Raw genomic sequence first — 27,485 nt, forward strand, 5'->3', positions numbered from 1 at the left:
TCCTCTCCTACTCCCCGCTCCGGAATGGCTGACAGGCCGCAGCCCGGGCGACACTCGGCTTAGTGTCGGGCTGCTCCTTCCGCGTATGAGGCGGCTGATGTCACACGCCGGCCGCCTCGCGTCATCACGGCGGCCGGCGTGAAAGTACCGCGCATGCGCGATTAAAGCGGAAGGAGCAGCCCGACACTCAGCCGAGTGTCGCCCGGGCTGCGGCCTGTCAGCCATTCCGGAGCGGGGAGTAGGAGAGGAGCCAGGACGCCGTCGTGGGACCTCCCGACCAGCACTGGGCTGGAAAAAGCCCCGGGTGAGTACAACTTTTATTTTTTAGATGAGCTCGGAGTCCTTTTAAATGCCGGTCAATGACAGATCGTAGGAAATATTTTCCAGCAGTTAATAGCAAAGGTCCCTTACATACTAGCAACACCAAATTTGCAGGATATCTTAAAAAGATAGTGGGAAACAATATTTAAAAAAGAAATTATTTTTTTATTTTTGGGGAATGTTCTGAGTGAGGGAAATCTGAAAAAAAAAATGGAGTGGGGTCCCCCCTCCCGAGCCTCTGTAATCCCTTGTCCCCCATGCAGGCTGGGATAGCCAGAATGCGGAGCCCCGGGCGACTGGGGCTTCGCACCCTGAGCTATACCAGCCCGCATGGTCCATGGTATGGGGGGGGGGGGGCAAGGGGCAGCCAAGCCTTCCCCCCCCCCCTCCCCCAGAGCCCTTGTCCAATCCATGGACAAGGGGCTCTTCCCCACCTCCGGAAGAGCCTCTTGTCTTTGGATTGGACAAGGGCTCCGGGGGGGGGGGCACCCCTCCCCCCAGGGCCCCACATACCATGGACCATGCGGGCTGGTATAGCTCAGGGTGCGAAGCTCAGAACATTACCCAAAAATACAAATTTTATTTTATTTTTTTAAATATTGTTTCCCACTATCTTTTTAACATATCCTGCAAATTTGGTGTTGCTAGCATGTAAGGGGCCTGTGCTATTAACTGCTAAAGTCGGTGGGTGATAAATCAACCAGAGTTACGGGGGTGCAAACCTGCTGAATTTTGCCATTGGCTTTCATTGGGCTTCCTATTTCACTTTCCAAAATCTCACATGGCTCAGCAGTGGCAAATTTTCTAGCATTGTAGGGGCTCAGGACTGGTGAGTTTGGGGCCCCTAGGCCAAAGAGGTCATAGCCTAGGGTCACAAATGTTTATTTTTGCAATGGTACTGGTGGCGATTCTGACGAACATAAATCGCAGCCATGGCCGTTAGCAAAGTCTGAATCTCACAACATATCTCGTGCAGGTAGAAGGCATATTGTAGTACTTGCACTCCAATTTTGGGTTCCCTTCATCTCTGCAAACCAAAGTTACGGGGGTGCAAAAGTGCTAGAATCCCCCATAGGCTTTCATTGGGGCCTAGGTTTTGAGGGTACAAAAGCGCAGGTTTCTGCCGAACGTTAAGGTAAGGGCCCAAAGCTCACCAGCCCTGAGCCCCCTTAAACTCCCTACAAAGCCTGAAAATTTGGGGCTGCTCAACCGTACCATTCGGAAGAAACCTGCGCTTTTGTACCCTCAAAACCTAGGCCCCAATGAAAGCCTATGGGGGATTTTAGCATTTTTGGTACTGGGAGTGGTGACAAACATAAATCGCAGCCATGGCCGTTAGCAAAGTCTGAATCTCACGACATGTCTCATGCAGGTAGAAGGCATATTGTTGTACTTGCACTCCAATTTTGGGTTCCCTACATCTCTGCAAACTAAAGTTAAGGGAGTGCAAAAGTGCTAAAATCCCATATAGGCTTTCATTGGGCCTCCTACTTCGCTTTCCAAAATCTCACATTTTTTCAAATGACGATGGCTCAGCAGTGGCACATTTTCTAGCATTGTAGGGACTCTTAGGGGGCTCATGACTGGTGAGTTTCGGGTCCCTAGGCCATTGAGGTCATAATGGTGGCGATTCTGACGAACATAAATCGCAGCCATGGCCATTAGCAAAGTCTGAATCTCACCACATGTCTCATGCAGGTAGAAGGCATATTGTTGTACTTGCACTCCAATTTTGGGTTCCCTACATCTCTGCAAACCAAAGTTATGGGGTGCAAAAGTGTTAAAATCCCCCATAGGCTTTCATTGGGGCCTAGGTTTTGAGGGTACAACAGCGCAGGTTTCTTCAGAATGGTATGGCTGAGCAGCCCCACATTTTCAGGCTTTGTAGGCAGTTCGGCAGAAACCTGCGCTTTCGTACCTTCAAAACCTAGGCGCCAATGAAAGCCTATGGGGGATTTTAGCACTTTTGCACCCCTGTAACTTTGGTTTGCAGAGATGTAGGGAACCCAAAATTGGAGTGCAAGTACAACAATATGGCTTCTACAAGTATGCCAAATGTCGTGAGCTTTAGACTTTGCTAACGGCCCTGGTGGTGATTTACGTTCGTCACCAGCATCAGTGCCAAAAAACAAGCTTTTGTGACCCTACGCTATGACCTCTTTGGCCTAGGGTCCCGAAACTCACCAGTCATGAGCCCCCTAAGAGTCCCTACAATGCTTGAAAATTTGCCTCTGCTGAGCCATCGCCCATTGAAAAAATTTGAGATTTTGGAAAGTGAAATAGGAGGCCCAATGAAAGCCTAAGGGGGATTTTAGCACCTCCGTAACTTTAGTTTGCAGAGATGAAGGGAACCCAAAATTGGAGTGCAAGTACTACAATATGCCTTCTACCTGCATGAGACATGTCGTGAGATTCCGATTTTGCTAACGGCCATGGCTGCGATTTATGTTCATCAGAATCGCCACCAGTACCATTGCAAAAATAAACAGGTTTTTGTGACCATAGGCTATGATCTATTTGGGTTAGGAGCCCAAAACTCACCAGTCCTGAGCCCCCTGAGAGTCCCTACAATGCTAGAAAATTTGCCACTGCTGAGCCATCGTCCTTTGAAAAAAATGTGAGATTTTGGAGAGTGAAATAGGATGCTGTCAACGAGAAGTATTCTTCACTGTACCTGTTAAGGCACACATTTAGTGGTACAGCAACGCTACTGCCGCACTGTAAACGTTGCATAGGTGGTGCATTGCTGTGCAACGTGACCATTATGCAACACACCACTGTGAATGAGGGCAAAGCTCATACTTCAACATCCTGCAATGATTTTATGTTGATGTAGCTGGATAGAGCAGGACAAGAAGCTTTTCTAGAAGATTAATAAAGTAAAAACACAAACCTTGGCATAGAAACCAAGCTATTTAATGATTATGTATAAATAAAAGGCTCTTGGGTTAAGAAAAAACAATAAGGCACAATATTTTACACATCTGCCAGAAATAAGTCTTTCCTTGTTAAGGTAATGATGACGCAGCCATGATGGCGTACTGCAGATCAGAGCGTCTGAAAAATAAAAAATATATACATTAAAGTTCACATCTTCAAATGAAGCTCAAGTCTTTCAGTAAACCAGTACTGCAAATACAAAAACACTTGGGCCCATATGCAATTAACTTTTTCTCTTGAGTTTTCTTCTAGGAGATAACCTTTCATCTTTGATTTAGATAACTTTTTAGCACTTTGCAATGGAAAAAATACCAAAAATAAGGTGAAAAAGTACTACCAAAATAATTTTGAGTATTTGTTTGCTTGCTGATGGTGTAAAGGGCATTTTATTAGCAAGTTGTGAAATCATCACCTGGGAGAAAACCGAGGTGAAAAAGTGAATTGCATATGGCCCTTGGTGTGAAAAGATTTAAAAGTGCGTGTGTGTGTGTGTTCGTGTGTGTGTGTGTTCTTCATTCATGTCAAAGGTCTCTTGAATTTAGGCTGTGCATTGTTCATTTGGTTTTCACCATGAAAATCCTCAAACTTCAAACACAGAGGGCTCAAACCCACTGAGCGTTTAGGGAGCGATTTAAAACGCTAGCGATTTCCCTAAATGCTCAGCTAATGTTAATGGATGAGCTAAATTCCACTGGAGAGATTGCGATTACCAAAATCGCAAATGCAGGACATGCGACATTTTTAGTGTTTAGCGATTAGCGTTTCTGCAATGTAAAGTATATAAACGTTGGCATAATCGCTCGTCAAAATCTACACAGAGCGATTTTGCTAGCGTTTTTACATTACTGCACCAGTGTTCTCCCCAGGCTTTTTTAGCCGGGTCCTCCACCCGGCTAGTTTTGGTGACCACCCGGCTGTCATCTGCTCACCTCCTCCTATGCTGTAAGCAGAGTTGCTCACAGAAGCATCGGCCCTGCATTCTCTCATCAGGTCCCACCCGGCTGGAAAAAAAAATCTGGGGAGAACACTGCTGCACACTGTAAAAAAATTAAAATTGAAAGGACCAATCAGATATAAAAATGCTAATCGCTAAACAATCGCTGGCAAAATGACACTTTTTAACAACACTACCAAAATCGCCAGCAATTGCTCATGAAATCGCTTACAAACCGCTCGATTAGCTTACAACACTCGATTAGCGGTAGCGTTTTGTAGTGGGTTCCAGGCCAAATACACATTTTGCACAGAGATGATCAATGAGATGCAATTTGTTACATAATTATGCAAATTTTAATGCAAATGTATGCAGTTTGAAAATGGACCAATCAATTTAAACCCAGGTTTAAACTGATAGGTCCTTTAGCTGCATATATTTGCATAAAAATGTGCATATCTGTGATCATCCCCAATTTTGCATCCTGGGAGCCCATAAACTGTGGTGTTATATGTTAAGGCCCCTTTCACATGAGAAGCTGGACAGCTGACACCAAGCGCCTTCCTGCTGCAATATAATGCATCCAAATGTAGAGTTTTTAACCCCATACATGTCAGTATATGAACAGATGGTACAATTACCAGGCTGCAAAGAACAATCTCATGTTACGGCTGTAGCTGCACTCAGATGCAAGACCGTGCAACAGGCACTTCCCCACTCCCCATGCCAAATGCTGGCAAATGTTCAAATGATGCATGGGAGCAGCTGACAGGCAGTGAATGCAGCACCTTCAGCTGCTAGTGTAAGAGAGGCCTAAAGTAGCCATTCTAAAGCTACGCTATGTCATGCCCTGCTCTAAGCCTGCAGTCAGTGAGGCTGCACTTCACAGGGCCCTTTCCCAAGAAAAATCAGGCCACATTTAGACTATGATGTACACATGACTATGGTAACCTGACAAAGAGGTGGAGCCTTGAAATGCGTACTAGGTGGCCCAGCTGCACAGAGAGTCAGTGAACTATGAGAACCATCCCATCTTCCCTGGAACTTTTCGGTCATTCTAACAGCTTTTTGAGCAATGATCTGCTTTGTCCAGTACACAGGTTACATCTGTTTTCTGCTGGAGATTTAGATACAGCAATGTTTAGCAGCAGCGATCTCTGAAACAACAAACTCACCCGCTGGAAAAGCTGCTGAGAGAGAAACCTGGAAGCTGCCCTTCCTACATTTTGTTGGCCTCCCGTCTTACAATGGATATAGCCGTAGAGGTTTGCAGATTGGAGAGAGATGCCAGCAATAACAAGTGCCTGTATTTACAGAACGCAGCCAAAAGAAGAAATTCATTTTAACAAATTGCAAAAAGGAAACAGAATATTACAATTTAAAATAGAACTAGCTTAAAATGGCTTAGGATCTTTTCACAATTAATTCATTGTTTTCCGTCGTAACAGACAATATCATCACATCCCAACTAATATTTCAATGGCACGTCCACTCCAGGTGCGGAAGGTCACGTCTAAGTAATGCACAGCATGCTGTGCATTTAACAGACAACGTCCACATTTACAGGGGCAGTAAAGCATACTTTCATTGTACAGTATGCTTCACCATGTACAGTGGTTTGCAAAAGTATTTGGCCCCCTTGACGGTTTCCACATTTTGTCATATTACTGCCACAAACATGAATCAATTTTATTAGAATTCCATGTGAAAGACCAATACAAAGTGTTAAAAACAAGAAACACCAAGAGCCCCAATAGTGTAATATGTACTGGTAAATGGTTACTAGATAGAGTAAATATTAATACTCACAAACCAGGGTTACCATTAGGCAACCACTGTAAAGGCAGGTGGGGAGATTTTCCTGACCTCACTCAGGAATAAGAAGTCGCTCTCTGTAGATGAGAAAAAGGGGGTTCAACCCTCCACCCAGGGTGGACTCAATATTATGCAGGAGAACAGAGGCGCCAAAAGGATAAAAGGAAGCTAAATAACAATAACAATAACAACGGAGCAATAGCATATGTGGTCAGTAGACAGAGGTGCCTGGCTCTTCTACTGACCACATATGCTATTGCTCCGTTGTTATTGCCTGATGAAGCGGGATCAAACCTGCGAAACGCATTGCATATTTGGAGTTCATAAATAAAATATATTGACTGTGTTTACTATAGTCGTTGTGTGTCTACTTGGAGGTAAGTCCACCACTACCTCCTATTTACCAAGAATTTGGTTTTTAAGCTCATTTAGCTTCCTTTTATCCTTTTGGCGCCTCTGTTCTCCTGCACAATACAAAGTGTTGTACATGTGAGAAGTTGAATGATTCCAAACATTTTTTTTTACAAATAAATAACTGCAAAGTGGGGTGTGTGAGTAATTATTCAGCCCCCTTTGGTCTGAGTGCAGTCAGTTGCCCATAGACATTGCCTGATGAGTGCTAATGACTAAATAGAGTGCACCTGTGTGTAATCTAATGTCAGTACAAATACAGCTGCTCTGTGACGGCCTCAGAGGTTGTCTAAGAGAATATTGGGAGCAACAACACCATGAAGTCCAAAGAACACACCAGACAGGTCAGGGATAAAGTTATTGAGAAATTTAAAGCAGGCTTAGGCTGCAAAAAGATTTCCAAAGCCTTGAACATCCCACGGAGCACTGTTCAAGCGATCATTCAGAAGTGGAAGGAGTATGGCACAGCTGTAAACCTACCAAGACAAGGCCGTCCACCTAAACTCACAGGCCGAACAAGGAGAGCGATGATCAGAAATGCAGTCAAGAGGCCCATGGTGACTCTGGACGAGCTGCAGAGATCTACAGGTCAGGTGGGGAAATCTGTCCATAGGACAACTATTAGTCGTGCACTGCACAAAGTTGGCCTTTATGGAAGAGTGGCAAAAAGAAAGCCATTGTTAACAGAAAAGCATAAGAAGTCCCATTTTCAGTTTGCCACAAGCCATGTGGAGGACACAGCAAACATGTGGAAGAAGGTGCTCTGGTCAGATGAGACCAAAATTGAACTTTTTGTCCAAAATGCAAAACACTATGTGTGGTGACAAACTAACACTGCACATCACTCTGAACACACCATCCCCACTGTCAAATATGGTGGTGGCAGCATCATGCTCTGGTGGTGCTTTCGCTTCAGCAGGGACAGGGAAGCTGCTCAGAGTTGATGGGAAGATGGATGGAGCCAAATACAGGTCAATCTTGGAAGAAAACCTCTTGGAGTCTGCAAAAGACTTGAGACTGGGGCGGAGGTTCACCTTCCAGCAGGACAATGACCCTAAACATAAAGCCAGGGCAACAATGGAATGGTTTAAAACAAAACATATCCATGTGTTAGAATGGCCCAGTCAAAGCCCAGATCTAAATCCAATCGAGAATCTGTGGCAAGATTTGAAAACTGATGTTCACAAACGCTGTCCATCTAATCTGACTGAGCTGGAGTGGTTTTGCAAAGAAGAATGGGCAAGGATTTCAGTCTCTAGATGTGCAAAGCTGGTAGAGACATACCCTAAAAGACTGGCAGCTGTAATTGCAGCAAAAGGTGGTTCTACAAAGTATTGACTCAGGGGGCTGAATAATTACGCACACCCCACTTTGCAGTTATTTATTTGTAAAAAATGTTTGGAATCATGTATGATTTTCAGTCCACTTCTCACATGTACACCACTTTGTGTTGGTCTTTCACGTGGAATTCCAATAAAATTGATTCATGTTTGTGGCAGTAATGTGACAAAATGTGGAAAACTTCAAGGGGGCCGAATACTTTTGCAAACCACTGTAGTTGCACCGCATCTTAACGCGTGATGTGACTTTTTAGCACTGTTGCAGGCACTGTGTACATTGTGGAAACCCTTACTCTTACTTATTACAATTGTTAGGGCTGTTTTATACTAGACAAGACTTTGCTGCACTTTCCAATCACATGAAAACCACAGGAGCCCTTTTACACTAGTGCAATGCGATTGCAATGCGGTTTTGCCTGATCGCAATAGAAGAGGACTATTGAGTGAAAAATGGAGCAGGTAATTTAGGTGCGAGGTTCAGCAGGTGTCTAATAGACACCTGTGTTAATTATCAGGAATTAGGTGGTGGTGGTGGTGGGTTCGGTTTAGGCACTTGTGAAGGGGGGGGGGTGTCAGTTTAAGTACTTGCGAAAGGGGGATTAATAAAGTTAATAGGGAGGGGTTGATTTAGGCATTTACAGGGGGAAGACGTGTCTAACAACCACCCTTACCCTGTTACGTTTAGGGAGGGTTCAAGTGAGAATGGGTGCTGGGTAGTGAATTTAAAATATTGGCAAACTAAATTACCTATACTTTACTACTAGCTACACCACCTGGTACCCAACTGAAGCAGTGCAGCCGCAATACAAACTAGGAAAAAGAAAAAAAAATGTGGCTATTAGTGAATCCAACTGGCACTGAAAGATACTGGCTGCACTTGTCAGTTACCCAATCTAAGGCTAGGTTTCCACTTGTGTGTCGGTGATGCCGGCACAAAGAGCTTGCCTCTCGCAGCCGAATCCCTCTAGCCGCGCTATGCACGGCTATGGGATTCAGACAGTCCCGCACAGAATTATGCTGCAAGGCCTCAGATTTTTCCTCGGCCATGAATTCAGATGGCTTACATAGACTTCTATAGGCTGCTAAAAATCGAACCGGATTCGCAGCAATGGAAACCTAGCCGAATACTTTTCACTGCAGCCACAGGTCCCGTCTCTGTTCTGCCTCAAACTAATGGAATTAAGGTGGCCATACATCAGGCGACTTGGCAGCAGATCGACTATCCAATTCGATTATTATAATCAAATTGGATGAAAATTGTTTCTGCCAAGCGCATGCCCGACCAACAAAGCGACCAATTTTGGGACAGCAATTGGTCGCTTTGTCCATTGCGCATGCTGCAACATGTCGTCCCGAAGTTGCTTGGTCGGGTGCGTGGCGGTTCATCGGCGACTTCAGAAACGAGCGGCGATATCTCCGCTACAGTGTATGAATGTGCCCCCCTTGTGCATTTATACGTTAACTGTCCTGTTGCAGCCTCCGCGCAGTGTCCCGTAACCTCCGGGAGGCTATCCGTACACGTTACTGGCGCCTAGCGTCTGACGTTATGCTCCGACGTCAGACACTATGCACCAGTAGCGTGTACGGATAGACGCCCGGAGGTTATGGGACACCGTGCGGAGGCTACAACAGGACAGGTAACTGTAAATGCACACTTCGGGGGTAGTATATTTATACATTTGGGGCCAGCGGCGGTGCGGACGCGGTAGGCTCAGACAATTCCCTGAAGATTTCATGCTGAAATCAGACGGGAATCAGCCTGTAGTATATGGGCAGAATCCACAAGAGACAAATTTATCTCTAATCAGATTCAATTAGAGATTAATTTGTCTCTTTGTCGATTCTGCCCATAATCGTCAGGTGTATGGCTACCTTTACAATACTGTTCCCACAGCAGCAATTATACCTGGTGTTTGGTTGCGCACAGATATACTGTAGCAGAAGGTCAGAGCGGAGGCAGCAAAGAGGGGCATTGCATTTACAAATGGCCACCTTATTTGTTCTTATTCAGATCAGGTTCAATGTAAGTGCTTAGGCAAGAATATCAGACAAAAATAATCCTACAGTTTACACTTTTATATCACTATAAATTACTTACCAGCCATTTTAGCTTCAAAGAAAACAATGTGCTGAAAAAGAAGATTGTCCAGATCAAAGGGCAAATAATTAAGCCTAACCAGAAGATCCGGGCTTCAACTTCTGTTGCTGTAGAGTTATTGGGTGAAACCTGAAAATATAAAATGTTATTTACTTCAAGTAACTTAAAGAAACCCTCCAATCAAAAAGTAGTTTTACTCTGTCCATGTCTTTCTGTACACACGGTCTACATGTTATTATTATTTATTGTATTTATAAAGCGCCAACATATTACGCAGCGCTGAGATGTTCAGATTATGTATCTGTGCTGTCCATGGTGACATTATGGGCCTAATGCAATTAAAAGTGATAAGTAGCTTGCAGATGGGAGCCAATGATCACCTTGACACCACACAAGGATTACCGATAAATCCCATTGTTTCATTTGCGCAATGGCCAATTGATAGAGCATTAAGGCTCGTACACACGCTTGATAGGCTGGAACGACGGGTCTGTCACACCCTCCCGCTGGGCGGGCGTTCCTGCGACAAAACAGCGTGTGTAGTCTGTCTGCAGACTGATAAGGCTGTTTCTGAACGCTCCGCTGCGCGGATCGGGGGGGGGGGGGGGGGGAGAAGGGGGCGCGTGGGTGGACCACGCGCCCCCTTCTCCTTAGGTGGGTGGACCAACGTGAAATTCTGGGAGATATCTTTATAAAACTAAGTTCAAAATGCAGCGACGGTAGATGTGCATGGAGCGTTAGCTTAGCCCTGCAAAAAGCAGGTCTAAGCTAACGCTCATGCCTGAAAAGCATTGCCTCCCAGCAACATGAAAAGTGCAATAGGATAGGGCAGGCTTTCTCAACCAGGGTTCCTTGAGCACTCTGCAGGGGTTCCTTGGCATTTTCCCCTATCGTGGGGGAAGTATAATAGAGCACATTATAATAGGTGGTACTGTAACAAGAAGCACTAAATTGGGGGCTCAGGAGACAGTATGAGTGGCAGTGTAATGGGAGTAGTGAAATAAACAGCCACACATACTTTTAAAGACCATGCCTCCTCCAAAATAAATGCAGGGGTTCCTCGAGATCAAAAAATTGTTTACAGGGGTGACAATTGCACCAGACTCTATGGCCCGTATTCAATTCACTTTTTCTCCAAACATTTTCTCCTAGGAGATAATTTTTCATCTGGTTTAAAAAAAAAAAAAAAAAAAAAAAAAAAATTTTCAGCACTTTGCAATTGAAAAAGCACCAAAAAGTAAGTGGAAAAGGCATTTTATTGAGAAGGTGTGAAAATATGGCCTAAGAGAAAAACCATATTGAATAAGGGCCTATGGGCTTGATTCACAAAGGGCCCGTTTTCACTAGTGCACTGAGCGGGTGGGCGCGATCGCAGGCAAATCCCATGAGCGAATTCTGCGGGAGGTTCCGGACGAATCGCTCCGGCAAGCGATTCTGCCACGGCCCCGTCATCCCCTATGGCAGAGTTTCCCCGTGCAAATCATGTGCGGGGAAACTCTGCAGAATCACCGGCGAAATCGCCGTAGTGGAAACGGGCTCAAAGCCGTGAAAAGCCTTTAGTGCTCCTTAAGTAGCGTGCAGAGCTACTTCGCGCAAAGCCCTGCTTAGTGCGCACAGCGTGGGTGCGCCTGTATTAGTGCGCGGTGAGACGATAATGTTGCACCTTAAAACGATAACGGCGCATCGGGTGCCCCTGAAGCGGCGCATCAAAGCGCTGCTGAACGGGCACCTAATGCGCCATTTTCGTTTAAGGGGCAGCGGGTGCGACGTTATCGTCGCACTGCGCATTATTACCCGCGATGCGTGCGCACTGAGCGAGGCTGTATCCAATGTGTGGGCGCAAACCACCTAACTCCGTGGTTTGCGCACACTAAGTCTTAAGGCACACTAACCGGCTTAGCGCCGGTTAGTGAATCAAGCCCTATATCTCTTGCAGTCACTGGCCTCGATTCACTAACCGGCGCTAAGCCGGTTAGGAGGCCTTAAGAGCTAGTGGGCGCAAACCACAGCATTAGGTGGTTTGCGCGCACAGGACCACCCATATCACGCGCAGCGTGGCGGGACAGTACTAGTGCGCGGTGCAACATTATCGTCACACCCGCTGCACAAACGACGTATCGGGTGCCCTCGAAACGGCGCAGCAATGCGCCTTTTCAAGGGCACCCAAAGCACCATTTTCGTTGCACCGGGTGCGCCATTTACAGGGCAACGGGTGCGACGATAACGCGCACTATTACTGTCCCGTCGCGATGCGCGATATGGGTGGTCCTGTGCGCGAAGTAGCTCTGCGCAGCCGTTAGTGCGCGCAGAGCTACTTAAGGGGCACTAAAGGCATTTCACAGCAGTGCTAACACTTAGCGCCGCTTTGTGAATCAAGCCCACTGTGATCAAATCTGCTAGGAAATCATAGTACAACATCCCACATTGACTGTAAATGCAATCAATTTTTGCAGAAAATCGATAGAATTTATCGATCAGGAGGAGAATCTCGATTGATCGGTGGTGACAGTAGATTGATGGCCTGTAGTGGTGCATTCCATCTAACAATGCAGTGCTGCATTTCAATGGATTTTCAAGTGAATTCATTCTGAAATGTATTGAAAATCTAGGTGCAGTGTGTGGAAGGATTCAATTCTCTCTCTGATCAGATCAGAGAAGGATTGATCTGTTTGCCACATTGGGTAGAAATCTATGTGTGTATGGTCACCTTTACCCTCCCATCAAACTACTTCCTATCTCCTGTCAAAAAACACTTGCCCTCCAATAACAGGGGTTGTATTGTCACCATGTATCTGCAGCAAGAACACTTAGGCTTTGTTCACATCTAAAATCGAAATCGCTGCCGCCAGCAATTTTCATTTTTTTTGCACATTTTCCCCCCCTCCCGGTGCTCCACTGCGCACTACGCTTTTGTACAAAGCGCCTCTGTAAGCTCTTTTGCAGAGCGATTCCGTTTTTTCACTTTCTGACGTCAGTCAGGAAGTGAACTCTCTCACACGGAAATTAAAAAATACAATGCATTTATTCATGAAAGCGCAAACGCAATCACCCCATAAAGCGATTTTGGAAGCATTTAGCACTCTTCCTATACTTTCCATTAGAGCAAAATAGCCCCAAAAATGGTACAGAAACAGACAAAATACTCTGATATGAGCCTTCTCATAGAGAATCATTGCACAAGCGTTTTGAGGGCGACTGCGCTTGAAAAAAGGCCAAAAACACCCTTAGTGTGAACAAGCCCTTAGTGTCTGTCAAGTAATCCTTTTTCTTTTCAAACCAAAAGCTTATTTTTTCTCTTAAATTGTATCCAGACAAATTATCAAATATAGTTATCCAATCTGCCTTCGACCCCACAGTAATGTAGTCTGCATAAAAATCTTAATTTCCCCCGGTCACATTCAGCTAGAGTGACAGCTGCCATATTACATAACAGTTCATCATCAGGGAGCAATAAATTAAACCACTCACACCATTATACAGTATAAATGTGAGCCCCTCTGAGGGACAGTTAGTGACAAGACAAATACTCTGTACAGTACTGCGTAATATGCTGGCGCTAGATGAATACTTAAATAAATAAAATAAATAAATGAGCTGTACCCATGGTAAAAGTGTGTAGAAAGCTTGAATGAATGATATAATGGAACCATGCAATGGCATTTTCCAGTACTGCTGTACTCTGAGCTGTGGGGACTTGTTATTTTCATACAGATAGCTTTACTGTGGGAGAAAATCAAATAGAATATCTGTGAAGGCAATAAAAAGTGAGCAAATATGTTGTTTACTGTAGGTCATGTCAGATTGTAATTCCACTACTAAAGTAATATGTGAAGTTTGCCTTTTCATGTAAGAGTCAAGTTTGGCCCCTGTGTTGTACGGCTCTGTCTCTCATACAGGTTCCTTGACTAAAGTGAAATTCGGGGGCTCAAATAACACCACTGTATTCCTTTATTTTAGCAAAGTAACCTCTAAATATTTGATTTTTATCACATGCCCACACTCTTGCCCTTGCTTGTGAGCTTCTACTAAACAAAATGATTCTAATTCCTATATAAGTTCATTGGTACAGGGCTCACCTGTACCTATAACATTCTTTATACTACGTTATTGCTCTTATAGAAGACAAGATTCTGGGCTATATGCAATTCACTTTTTCTCCTAAGTTTTCTCCTAAATGAAAATGTAACACCTTAGTCAGAAAAGGGCTTTTATGCCACCAGCAAGCAAGAAAATGGTCTGAATAATTCTCACTATACGTTTTCAATCAACCTTTACTACTTTTTCAATAGCAGATAGATGAAAAGTAAGTTCAAACAGAAGATGAGAAATTTTCCTTCAGGAGAAAACTTTGGAGATAAGTGAATTGCATATAGCCCTCTGTTTGTTAAATGATATACCTTTTTGGCTTCAAAAATCCAGTGACTTTTCCCATCTTCATCGATGTGATTCCACCAACGTAAGCCAACCAAAAGTCTGCCAGTCACATTCTAACAGTAAGAAGTATTGGATCAGTATATGTTATACAAGTCATATTATCAAACAATGTAGAGCTCTATTGCACAAATGTACAGAAGCTATAGAAGAATGAGTAAGAAACATGTCGTTTGGTACTTTTTTTTTTTAATTAGTCAATAGCAAATAATGGAAGACTAGAAATTCTAATGGCCCATACTCACGGGCAACCAAAACTGCATGTCGCTAGCACACGGGAGCGTGTGTGTGACAGTTCGGCGACAGCTTGTCACCATGTCCCTCCGCATACACACTGCGGAAGAGGGACTAGTGGCGCAACGGAAGCTGTTGCCGACGTTCCTCCTCCCCGCCGGAAACTCAGTGCGCCGGTTATGGGGTTGCTGTCGCTAGTCCGCATACACACGCGGACTAGCGACAGTTGCGGCGAAGTTGACCGGTTCAATCGCCTGGCGACATCAGCGACGAGCGATGGTTCGGGGTGCGCGCCCGTGCAACGCCTCATACTCACGGGCGACCTGAATTGTAGCCCGTGAGTATGGGCCATAACTGCTTCTGTTTTCCTGCAACACAATGGCAATCTGTAGTTTATATTTCAATGTTTCCAGATATCCAAGACTTCCTCAGGATGTGCTAAAAATATTTTATAAGCCTGACTGCAATGGAGAAATACACTACACTCGTGTATTAGATAATGGTGTAATCTATACAGGACACTCCAAGCACTTGTTGAAAATTTCCTTTAAGTTTCATTCATCCAATTATTTTTAACTGACACACAATGTCCTATGTGATTTATTTGCAAGAGTTTACATCTTAATCACTTGACGACCATAGGCTTACACCCCCCTAAAGACCAGGCTACAGGGCTGTGCAGCTTGGTCTGAAACAAGCACAAACAAACATGATTTTTTCCTCCTTTTAGTGTCTTTAATTGGAGGTCTCTGATCGCTGCTGCTATTTTTTTTTAATAAGAAAGGGGAGGCTTTTTCCTCTCTCCTTCCTCCCTTCCCCGTGTCATCCTAATCGCCATAGGGAGGCGATCGGCAATTATCCCCGCCTCTTATAAGCATCAGCCTATGAGAGGGCTCCATCCATTAGCCAATCCGGGGGACAGCAGAGTGTCAGCCATACAGCGCTGCAGGAGATCGCAGCACTGTACAAAGGTAAAAAAAAAAGGGGGAATTACTTCCCCTTTCAGCGAAAAACGGCCTGCTAGCCGCAATCGTGTTCCCTGCCAAACTGCAGCTCCAGGACTTGACACCAATCGGCGTTAGGGGGGTGGTCCTGGGGCTGCCATCTCAGTCACGTCCATTGGCCTGATGCGGTCGTTAGCTAGATAAAGAGGCACTGCAGTGAAAATAACAATGAAAAAAGTACTTAACTTTTACCATAATTATTTATAAATTATTTAGTCAGTGTTTGCCCATTGTATAATCTTTCCTCTCCCTGATTTACATTCTGACATTTATCACAGGAGACATCTTTATTCCTGGCAGATGAGGTCTGTGGAAGGAGATGCTGCTTTTTTAGCTGTTAGAAACAGCTGTTATTTCCCACAATGCAACAAGGCTCCCACAGTGTGGTGTCAGTACCTAGGTGCTGACATCGCACTGTGGGCGGGGTTTCAATGCAATATCAGTCATACAAAGTCCCCTGATAATCCGTCTAATGGTGGCCATACATGGTACAATTTTTTCATCCAATCTTACCATTTCTATGTAATATAAGGGAACTGCCTAAATTATCCTCTCAGTATATTCACTTAATTTACCCTTATACTAAATAGAAATAGTAAGATTGGATGAAAAAATTGTACCATGTATGGTCACCATAAGAAAAGGTAAATATTTCTCATGGGAAAGGGAGTATCAGCTACTGATTGGGATGAAGTTCAATCCTTGGTTACAGTTCCTCTTTAATCTATTAAGGAGGTTTGTGTAAATAATAGGAAGTCCATTGTAACATATCATTCACTTGCAAGCCAGTATGACGGCTGTATGCTTAGTTTTCTCTTGTCCTGTAGTCATAGTGATTATCCATATTCTATGGGTTTGCCACACAGAGCCATTATGAGGTCTACAGTGATGAAACAGGAACCATCATGAGTAATGCAACATTTGCACAACACCATGAACTCTACTTATATTTAGAGTGAAATTCTTATATTTTAGTGAAGTTCTTTTCAGATGTTTTCTATTTTATTACGATGTTGAAAAATTGTAAAAATGTCAAGCCCCTCAGTTTTGCTGGCCTCCTCTTTGTCATGCTGGCGTCTCACCTCTTTAAAAAGCTGTGACTGGGGTCAGTCCCAGCCACAGTGTCTGCTCTGCCCCTTCCAGGCCTTCCCACAGTGTCTGCACTGCCCACTCAAGGCCTTCCCGCACTGTCTGCTCTGCCCCCTCCAGGCCTTCCCACACTGTCTGCTCTTCCCTGTCCAGGCCTCCCAAAAATGTCTGCTCTGCCCTATTTGGGCCTCCCCACAGTGTCTGCTCTGCCCTGTCCAGGCCTTCCCACTGTGTCTTCTCTACCCTGTCCGGGCCTTCTTACACTGTCTGCTCTGCTCCCTCCAGGCCTTCCCACAGTGTCTTCTCTGCCCTGTCCAGGCCTTCCCACTGTGTCTGCTCTGCCCTGTCCGGGCCTTCCCACTGTGTCTTCTCTGCCCTGTCCAGGCCTCCCCATAGTGTCTGCTCTGCCCTGTCTGGGCCTTCCCACTGTGTCTTCTCTGCCCTGTCCAGGCCTCCCCATAGTGTCTGCTCTGCCCTGTCCGGTCCTTCCCACATTGTCTGCTCTGCCCCCTCCGGGCCTTCCCACAGTGTCTGCTTTGCCCTGTCAAGGTCTTCCCACAGTGGCTGCTCTGCCGTCTGAGCCTCCCCACAGTGTCTGTTCTGCCAAGGCCTTCCCACAGTGTCTGCTCTGCCCTGTCCGGGCCTCCCCATAGTATCTGCTCTGCCCTGCCTGGGCCTCCCCATAGTGTCTGCTCTGCCCTGTCTATGCCTCCCCACAGTGCCTGCACTGCCCGGGCCTTCTCACAGTGTCTGCTCTGCCCTGTCTGGCCCTCCTCAAAGTGTCTGCTCTGCCAGTGCCTTCTCACAGTGTAGTGTCTGCTCTGCCAGTGCCTTCTCACAGTGTCTGCTCTGCCCTATCTGGGCATTCTCACAGTGTCTGCTCTGCCAGAGCATTCTCATAGTGTCTGCTTTGCCAGGGCCTTCTCACAGTGTCTGCTCTGCCAGGGCCTTCTCACAGTGTCCGCTCTGCCCTGTCTGGGCCTCCCCTTTGATCACGCTCCCAATTGGCTGTGCACAACAGTTGTGGGTTGGGAGCATTCTGCACATATGCAGTAACAATTGTTTCCAAATAACACATGCAAAGAATAGAGATGGGAAGTTCGGATCTTTTCAATGATTCGGATGAGTCAAATCGGATCATTGAAAAGATCCGGATCTTTGATCCGAATCTCGGATCATTTTACTAGGGAAGCATTTGGGGGTGAAATGACTAGCAGGACAGGATTTTCCCTTCGGTGGACAGAGATTTTTGAAATGGGCAAACTTGCCACACGGAGGAGAATCTTTAAGTAGTTGTTTCCGTTTGTTTTTTTAATATATTGATTTATTTTTACCCGGGTTGAATATACCCCTCATGTAATGAAAAAAAAAAAGCAGCCACCACAAGACAAGTTCTTGTCGTCTTTCAAGAGTCGTTTGTGTGAAGGATTCTTTACCAGATGCAGTGCACACGTTATACCACATCCCCCACCTATTCTGCTATTATCCTGCACAGATCTCAGGTAATTGTATTACAATTACATCAAAACTATAAAAGGACAAACAGAGAAGGGGAGAAGATGGTCAGAGACGGGCAGGGAGTGGACAGAGAAGGGAGGAGGGACGAGCAGAGAGCAGAAATCCATCTCTGCTCTGCTTCCAGGACCCCGCTGCCAGCTGAGAGAGGGGCGTGCCGCTCCTGGCCCCGCCCCCTTTGCGAACCGAATCACTCATTTTGATGATTCGGATGATTTGACTCACAAAAGAGATTCGGATCAAAGATTCGAATCGTTCATGATCCGGACAACACTAGCAAAGAACACTCCTGACTACGGGTGCTGTTCACAGTCATTTTGGAGCACTATCAAAAAAAAGCGCACAGGCAGGTCAGAGAGTAGCACAACGGAAGGGAAGCCAGAGAAACTGAGGAGCCATGAAGACAGGTATGGTCACTCCATTTTATTTTCAGTTCAGGAGTGCTTCAAAATTACCCGTTTAAACATACATATACAAATGTAATTTTTTTTCCAGAATAAGATGCTCTAAAAATGTATAATTAGTATTAGTCTGAGAACTCTGAAATATTTTGGACAAGTCCAGCTCCCCATGGGGATTCTAAGGATTGCCTTTATATTCAAAAGCCTTCCCTGGACAGCAGTGGCAGTCCATAGCCAGAACAGTACACAGGAAGTAGACAGGCTGGCCGGCATTTTTGTATAGATCCTTTCCAGGGAGTGCTTTTGAAAAGAATCAAGGAAACTTTGACAAACCCCCATTAAGGCCCATTTCACACTGGCGCGTCGTGTTACCCAGTTTTGCTGCAGGGTAGCGCTACACCAATATGTGGCATTTCATACCTGGCGCAGTGCGATGCGCCGTAAGTCTGAAATTTGACACACCGCAACAGCGCATTAGGCGCTAGCATGCGCGGTGACCGGAAGTCATGCAAGTCTATGACGATGCAGCTTTTTAAAATTGTTTGGCACTTGTGTTGCGGCGAAATTCTAATTTCGGCAACAGGAAGTGAGCGCTAGAGAGCCTCACTTCCTGCTTGGCCTACAGCCAGAAGGGAGATTATCGCGCATTGCCACAGTAGTCTCTGAAGGCTATTTTTAGCATTGCGATCATCAGACCACAGCGCAGCTATAATACCTGTTAGTAGTCTGAAACCGGTCCTAGAGAAGTACTAGACCAAAACCTGGGGCAGCTACAATAATGGCAATCACTGACCTGCTAGTCTATAACAAAACAATCACTGGTCTTTGTTCACAGGGGTCACGCTGTCACGCTAGAGCCTGATGTGATCAGACTTAAAATAAATAAATAAATTAAATAAAAATAAAAAATAAAAAAAGCAATGGTTGATCTTAAGATTTCTAGAGCTCTGGGGGCATGAAAGCATTTGTGAACTTTACTGTAAATGAACACTATACAGTCTTAAATAACAACTAAAGTGAGTGGGATGTGATGGCTGCCATATTTACCGTATATTCCAGCGTATAAGACGACTGGGCGTATAAGACGACCCCCCAACTTTTCCAGTTAAAATATAGCATTTGAGATATACTCGCCGTATAAGACTACCCCTCTTCCAAAACACACCAAATAAAAATAAAAAAATCATGTACTGGTGCTATGTATGAACAGATACTGGTGCTGTACTGTATGTGTTACCCAGTATAGAACAGTATATAGTCAATTGACTTGTTGCATTGGTCAACTCTCCTTAAGTAGACTGGTCAGCTCTCCTTGTCTACCTGTTTATCAAAGCGGTATGGAAGAATAGATTGCGCTCCCTTAGCAGGGAGATCTGAGAGGCGGTAACCGGATAGGGCGTGTCACCCGGCATCAATGACACCCGGCGTATGAGACGACCCCCAACTTTTCGGAAGATTTTCAAGGGTTAAAAAGTAGTCTTATACGCAGGAATATACAGTATTTCCTTTTAAACAATATCAGTTGCCTGACAGCCTTGCTGATCTTTCACTCATCAGTAGCATCTAAATCAAACAAGCCTGCGCCAAACACAGTCAACAAGAGGAACTCCAGTGAAAATAATGTAATAAAAAAAGTGCTTCATTTTTACAATAATGATGTATAAATGATTTAGTCAGTGTTTGCCCATTGTAAAATATTTTAAATCCCTGATTTATATTCTGACATTTATCACATGGCGACATTTTTACTGCTGGCAAGTGATGTAGCTGCTGATTGCTGTTTTGGCAGTTGGAAACAGCTGTAAACAGCTATTTCCCACAATGCAACAGGGTTCACAGACAGGAAACTGCCAAGAGTACGTACTGAGAATTTCTTTGTGGGAGGGGTTTCACCACAATATCAGCCATACAGCGCCCCCTGATTGTCTGTTTGTGAAAAGGAATAGATTTCTCATGTAAAAGGGCGTATCAGCTACTGATTGGGATAAAGTTCAAGTCTTGGTCGGAGTTTCTCTTTAAGTCAACATCTGCTCTGCATGCTTTTTCAGGGTCTTATTAGTAACAGAGGATCAGCAGAAGAGCCAGGCAATTGGCATTGTTTAAAAGGAAATAAATATGGCAGCCTTCATATTCCTCTCGCTTCAGTTCCCCTTTAACGTGACCTGATGGATCCTTATTTCTACCAGAGCAGTGATGACCAAGGCAGATCAGGACAGCCATGGAGAGAAGAGTTTGTTTAGAGAAAAGCAATGTACATTATGCCTACACCATACATAGCTGAAGTCTATAAGTTTCTATCGTTGTGCAGTAACATCTCACACTATAACTGCTTTATTTGGATAGGGCAAAAAACAAAATATCACATGCAAAAGTCACACATGATTTATGATAAGTAGAAAGGTGAAACAGAAGCTACAGAGCTGAATTAGGAACACATCACTATATGTGCAGTGAGGCAGGGGTGTGTGACTCACAAGAAACAAAAGTATGACAGATCTGGAGGTAAAACACTTCACATATACATTTTACAAATGTTCATCCCCCAATGTTCTTAAAGAGAACCAGAGATGAAGCACCCTCTTGTATTTTACCTTATAAATCAGTGGGAACATGACAGTAAACACCTAATCTGCCCTTTGTTTCATTGTTCTCTGTGTAATCTGACTGTTATTACCTCTGATAAGAATCCCCGACTGAACAGTCAGGCTGCTCCGTCTAGCTTTGCTACAGAAAGATTATAGCTAAGTCTGTCTTCTGTAGTGTTATTTCAAGCCCAAGCCTGCCCCCTTGTGGCTTTGCTATAATGACTCAGCAATAATCATTCCCAGCAAAGCCAGATTTAATTGCTCAGTCTGGGATTCTTGTGACTGCTGTTAACAGACACTTTTAGCAGTGAGGGTGAAACAGACAGCATGGTAAGTGTTTTCTCTAATGTTCTTACTGATATACATGGTAAAATACACAAGGGTGCTTCGTCTCTGGTTCCCTTTAAAGAATAAAAATGTATTCAGCAGGGTTAGAAAGTGTGACTGAAAGAATTGTAATTCGTTAAGTGACAGGGCCTTACCTTGACAGACCAAAAGTCAAAAGACAGAAGGAGCAGGATAGTGACAAAACATGTGACAAAGCTTTTGCTGAACCAGTCACAGAACAAATAAGCAACAATAGCACCAATTCGAAAAAACAGATGAAAGAACGTAGCCAAAGGATGCCTATGGAAAGAACCAAGGACATTAAGAAACACATGAGGTAATTATGGCACACTGATAATATCTTCTAGCCCCCCCCCCATATTATAGCTGCTTCTAAAATATCTGTCTGCAAGGGTGTGTCCACCAAGTGCTTCTGGGATTAGATCACTTCCTAAGATGAGGCAGAGAATTTGACAAAGACCTACACAGAAGTACATACAGATGTTAAATGACTATCGTTCATTCTGTTGTTTGGGACTCCCAGGAGATTGAATGGTTTGTCGTTTATCGTATAGGTTGGATTTTTTGTTCAGATGACAGCCTGTTTTCCCCCAAAGGCAGCAATAGCTGTGGGGATAGTTGCTACACACATGGAACAAAACGGAACTGACATGCCCATTTGTCTCTGTTTGAATAGAAAGATCAATTGGAATGCTCATCTTTTGCCCCGGGAACAAGAACGTAGCCCTCCACCCTTGCAAAGTTTTATTTAATGCCTTCTTACCCATGCAGGCTGGTATAGCCAGGTTGGCTAAGTCAACCTGCGCAGAGCTCTGCTATAATAAGCCATACCCACATATGATACGGGAGCTCTGTAAAGGAGGTGAGATAAAGCCTCCCCCTCTCCTATAGATCCATCCTCTATACCATGCATAAGGGGCTCATCTCTGCCTCCAGTGCCCAGAAGGAGGAAAGAGGATCCTCATAAAATCCCAAATGCTCCCAGAACGATCCTTCCAGGTAACAGCTATTTGACGTGTGATGGACCTTTACAGTGTCATAGAAGCACCACTTGCAAGATAAGCCCTGCCTCTAGCCTACTAGTAACCTTACTTAGATTATGGGGGCTATTACGTTTTCGCATTTGGAAATATCGGTGTCAGATACTATTGTTCCTCAGTTAAATAATGGCAGTGTATCAGTTAGGTCTCTTTTGGTGCACCATTAACGGTACAATTTGTCACTAAATGCGATCTTTCTATGTGATTAGAACAATCGCAACTAATTGAAAGGCAATTATTGATTGTTCACATTTACTGAAAGATCCCTTTTACAGTGCGATCATAAAATCGATTTTATCCTATTTAGCAATCGACCAAAGAATCGTTCCTTATTGATCACCCTCATAAACAGCGAATTTTCTATACAATTCGATCATAAAAATCGCATGGAAGTATCGCATTTGGTGAAAAAATCGTACCGTTAATGGGCACCTTTAGGGCCCTTTTCCACCAGCGCGTTTGCGCTGGCTGAATCGCAAAACCGCAAACCGCTAGCGATTTTACAATCGCTACGGTTTGCTTTTTAACATAGGAATCGCGGTAGGTCATTTCCACTACTGCGATTCGCTTTTGTCGGGAACGCGAACGCGCGGCGGAGCGATAATTGCCGCGATTTTGCTATGCAGTGCATAGCATAGCAAAATCGCGGCCGCAAACGTCGGGGGAATCGCCGGTTTTGCGATTCAGCAATCGCTAGCGTTCAGCGTGAACGCTAGCGATTGCAGGTGGAAAAGGGCCCTTACACAGTATGCTGAAAATGGATGCCTTTTAACTGATCAGTTGTTCCATAGCAGTCAAAGCATTGTGAAAAAGCTTCAGGTTTTCAGCATGCAGTATGACAGAGGCCATAGGGAAACATAGACATTACCTCATAAGTTGTCCTTTCAGTTATAACTGAAAACAATTGTTCTATAGAACTAAGTTGTAGTTATGCAGGGTGTGGACATACTGAGGCCAGTTGACAGTTAAACAGTTGACAGTTAAACTGCAGTTAGCCAGAAGCAACTATTCATTTAAAGTGAACCTGAACTGAGGAAAAGTATCCTATATAATAATCCCTAAGTGTCCCTGCGTCATCCTGTCCCTGTGTGCTACTACGCATGTGAAGCTCAGACAGCCATTGGGACAGGAGGGGGCCAGGGAGTCGGGTGTGTGCGCGGCAGAGGGGTGCGCGCATGCGCACTGACATGCGGCAGTGGCGGCGGTGTGACAGAGACCTAGAGCCCGTTTTTAAACAGGCTTAGGTCTACTAGTTTAAAATAAACGCACGATGTACTTGCAAATGAATATTACATACTTACCTCGCTGTCAGTTCCTCTCAGAAGCTCACCATTTTCTTCTTGTATTGATTCTTTCCAGTTCTGAGAAGATTTTGTCAGAGCTGAAATATATCTGTAGATGACAGTTATATATCAGATGCTATCAGTTATAACTGACAACTGATGAGCAAGGTAATGTCCATGTTTCCCTATGGCCTGAGTGGGCAATACTACAGTTTAACAGTGTGCTGACCAGGAAGCGGTTATGGGGTAATGGCCATTTTCAAAATGGAGGACGGAAAATTCCATTGATCACGGTGGACAAACAGGATGCAGGAAAGGAGAAAGAGATAGGTAGACTACACAGGAGGTGACTTTTAATTTTCAGTTCAGGTTTGCCAGGAATCCTATATACTAAATGAAGGTTGTAAGTATGCATGAACTGTGGGCGGTGGCTCAGTGTGGGCAGCACAGTTGTGGGCGGAGGCTAAGTGTAGGTGGCAGCTTAGTGCAGCAGTTGTGGTTTACGAGCACAGGCTTCAGGTGGTGGTGGTGGCGGGCGCTTAGTTAAGAGCGGTCTGCAGAAGAATCAGATACTTACTGGTTCAGTAAAAAAGTACCCTTAGAGCCCGTTTTCACAGGGTTTCCCCTCATGTGATTCGAACGAGGTAGCACAGTCTATTGAACTCAATAATGCATAGAGTGGGAGATATGGTTACTCCCCTTGGTGCGATTTGGCCACCGTAATTGTCACTCAGCCTGCCCTCGCCAATAAACAAAAAGAAGGGCATTCTAAGGAACTGCAGAAAGATCGGAGACCGCTGCAGTCACAGGAGGAAGTGACGTCTTCAGTGTATACTCGCTACCATAGAGACCAGGACCCAGCTTAGATTATGTGCGGAGTGCGCCCAGGAACGGCGCTAAATGAAAATATTAAAATGCCACTACGGTGGCTGGGGTGCTAATAAAATGCACAGGGGGTAAGGAAATATAACATTTATTTAAAAAAACAGACAACGCGTTTCACTGAGGTCCGTCCTCCATTTTTTTAAGCCTATAATCACTTCCTCCTGTGACGCCGACGCTCCCAAGTGACTGCAGCGGTCTTCCGGAGAGCTCGGTCCCCGGCTCTGCTAAGAGGGACGCAGGCGATATAGTGTGGATTTGAACAGATTTGAACTGGACTCCCAGTTCAAATCTACCACCACGGGAGTCTTCGGGAGCCCGAGTGCTCCCAAAGATGGGCAGCTCCGTACTACGCATGTGCGAGATGGCCATTTTTTTTGTTTCAATACAGCCTGCCAGCTCCGATCACGGCTGGCAGGCTGTTAAAGGATCCCCGCTCTGCTTACAGCCAGGGACGCGTGCTCGAGCAAGCGTGCGTTCCCAGCTAATCCCCGCCCACCACACTTGACGCCAATCGGCGTTAGGCGGTCCCAGGAGAGCCACTCTGCGGCCGCCAATCGGGGTTAGGCGGTTGCATAGTGGTTAAACGCAACATTTTTAACTGTAGGGTGAACAAGCCCTAAGCTAGAAATTTGCTTTAGGCTATTCAGATTCCAGGACTGAATGACTGATTAACTGACAGTCTGAGTTTATGAAGTTGCCAGTTATTCAATTATGTACTACCTGAACCTGATTAGCTCCATACAAAGCTCCGGATTAGCCTTATATTATTTCAGTAACTGTAGAGAAAAAAAACTGACGTCAGATTTTACTTCACATCTCTGCAGCTTTGTGGCCAGGAGCTCAGATGCTTGGTTTCTGTGTGCAGCTTTTCTGTAGCTAAAATTGAGTCTTGAATGGTACCGGAGATGGCAAAATCAAAAGATGTTATACTCACCCAGAGCTTCCTCCAGCCCCCTGAGCACCAATGCATCCTTGCCATATTCCAGGGTGCCTCCATTTGGCTGCAAAAAGGCCCGATAATCTGGCTCAGTAACGCTAGTTGGCTCTTCTGCCCATGCGCGGCCCCTTCGCCCATGCGTGGAAGAGCCGACTGGCACAGCTGAGACAGATTGCTGGGGTTGATTGCAGCCGAACGGAGGCAGCCAGGAAGATGGCGAGGGGAGGAAGCCCTGGGTGAGTATAACATCTTTTAATTTTGCCATCACAGGTTTACTTTAAAGTAAGTCCGAGATGGGCAAAAAGTTAAAATATATACGTACCTGGAGCTTCCTCCAGCCTTCTCCAGGCTCATCGCTCCCTCGCCGTCCTTCAAATGCCGCCTAGATCGTTCGCAATTGGCCCCGTAAAGTCCTCCAGTCTGGGGTGTTCTGTGCATGTGTGGCCCGGCCGCCCGCAAGCCCCAGTCATTGTGAGCATTCAAGCACAGAATGTTCCCAGTAATGGGAGCGCACGCAGGTGGAATGCGCCTACAGCGGCTGGAGGACTTTCCGGGGCCAACTGTGGAGGATGCAGGCGGCAGCGGAGAACAGCAAGGGAGCGATCAGGCTGAAGGAAGCCTCAGGTATGTATATATGATTTCTTTTTGCCCATCTCAGGTACGCTTTAAAAACTGATCACATGACCAAAAGCAGCAGCTGACTAGAGGGACTTAAAGAGAACCCAAGGCGGATTAAAATAAAAAAAAACCAGATACTCACCTAAGAAGAGGGAAGCCACTGGATCCTCCTGGAGACTGCCACTGTCCCCCACCCTCTTTAAGATCGCAACTGTGCTCCCCTTTGTGTAGGAGTGCAGCTATGGCGCATGTGTGAGTACAACTGCACCTGCACAGCAGCACGGAGCCGCTTCTGTACTAGTGATCTCAGCTCTGCTGTCCCGGGCCGGGCCATTACTTGGCATTCCTGCTGTCACAGAGAATGCAACCCAACCACCTCTGTGAACGTGGCTTCAAATATTGGGCAGCATTGCCCTGTGTGATATCTTGAGTTTTATAAAATGTTATTAATCATTTTAAGGATCACTACTTCTTGTGTAAAATGCTATAAGATCTGATTGTGCACAATGAATGAGACTGTATTATGCATCTATATCATATACATCATATTTACACCTTATTTTTGCTTTTCTTAACGCCAATTCTTCCTCATTCCCCAAATCAAGGGATACATCCTCAGTGTCATCCACAGGCACCTGAAATACATAACATCCACATGGCCTTTATTATACATGTAATAGTAGTAGTGTGATCGCTGTGAACACAGTCAGCAGAGTCCTGCATTGTACCTGCTTCATCTTCCAGCTGCATCCAGTCACGGTCAGCCACCTGCTCCTCGCTCTGTTGCTATGTGGGATCCTGCCTGGGCGGGACGATGTTGCTATGAAGCGCGTCCTGTGATAGGCTGTGGTAGTAAAAACTAGGCAAGCAATTTGTGAAGGTTTGCCATGCTTACAAGCCAGTTGAGAAGCTGCCGCCGCCATATTTGAAAAGGGCAAGCACTTGAATTTCGCTGTTGAATATGTTATTTATCGACAAAAGGCGTAGACATGCCTATATTCGTAAAATGAAGCCAGGCTACGTGTAGCTAAAATATTCTAGTCTACATATTTAAGCTGGCATTGTCAAATACGTGTAAGTTGTGTATATAGTGCTAATCTGCAGCACACATTTGACTGTATAAACAAATTATCCGTAACAAAATTTCTGATGACATTATGACAAGCGCATTAGGAAACCGATCATAACAATAATCAGACGCATTTAGGCTCTAGTCTAGGGCATTTTCATTCGTTTGTATACAAAGTGTTTTAGCT

The 27,485-nt window shown here is 45.0% G+C and overlaps 1 protein-coding gene across 1 annotated transcript; it reads right to left on the reverse strand.

Moving 5' to 3' along the window:
* Positions 1-3,215: 3,215 nt before the first annotated feature.
* On the reverse strand, positions 3,216-27,223 carry TVP23A (trans-golgi network vesicle protein 23 homolog A). The gene is made up of 7 exons (XM_068246835.1): positions 26,958-27,223; positions 26,785-26,864; positions 21,601-21,745; positions 14,257-14,346; positions 9,860-9,988; positions 5,371-5,499; positions 3,216-3,378 (listed from the first exon to the last, which is right to left on the reverse strand). Exons 1-7 carry the CDS (start codon positions 27,150-27,152, stop codon positions 3,370-3,372), a joined length of 777 nt encoding a protein of 258 aa, XP_068102936.1. The 5' UTR covers positions 27,153-27,223; the 3' UTR covers positions 3,216-3,369.
* Positions 27,224-27,485: the final 262 nt, after the last annotated feature.

The sequence above is a fragment of the Hyperolius riggenbachi genome, chromosome 7 (genome assembly GCF_040937935.1).
Source record: "Hyperolius riggenbachi isolate aHypRig1 chromosome 7, aHypRig1.pri, whole genome shotgun sequence".
In the NCBI taxonomy this organism is placed as follows: Eukaryota; Metazoa; Chordata; class Amphibia; order Anura; family Hyperoliidae; genus Hyperolius; species Hyperolius riggenbachi.

Excerpts from the sequence above, each read along its gene's own strand:
- TVP23A (XM_068246835.1), bottom strand. The coding sequence starts at position 27,152 with ATGGCGGCGGCAGCTTCTCAACTGGCTTGTAAGCATGGCAAACCTTCA. Across the intron at positions 9,989-14,256 it reads GGATTTTTGAAGCCAAAAAG|GTTTCACCCAATAACTCTAC; the intron begins GTATATCATTTA and ends TTATATTTTCAG. Across the intron at positions 5,500-9,859 it reads CTTTGAAGCTAAAATGGCTG|GCACTTGTTATTGCTGGCAT; the intron begins GTAAGTAATTTA and ends CTGTAAATACAG.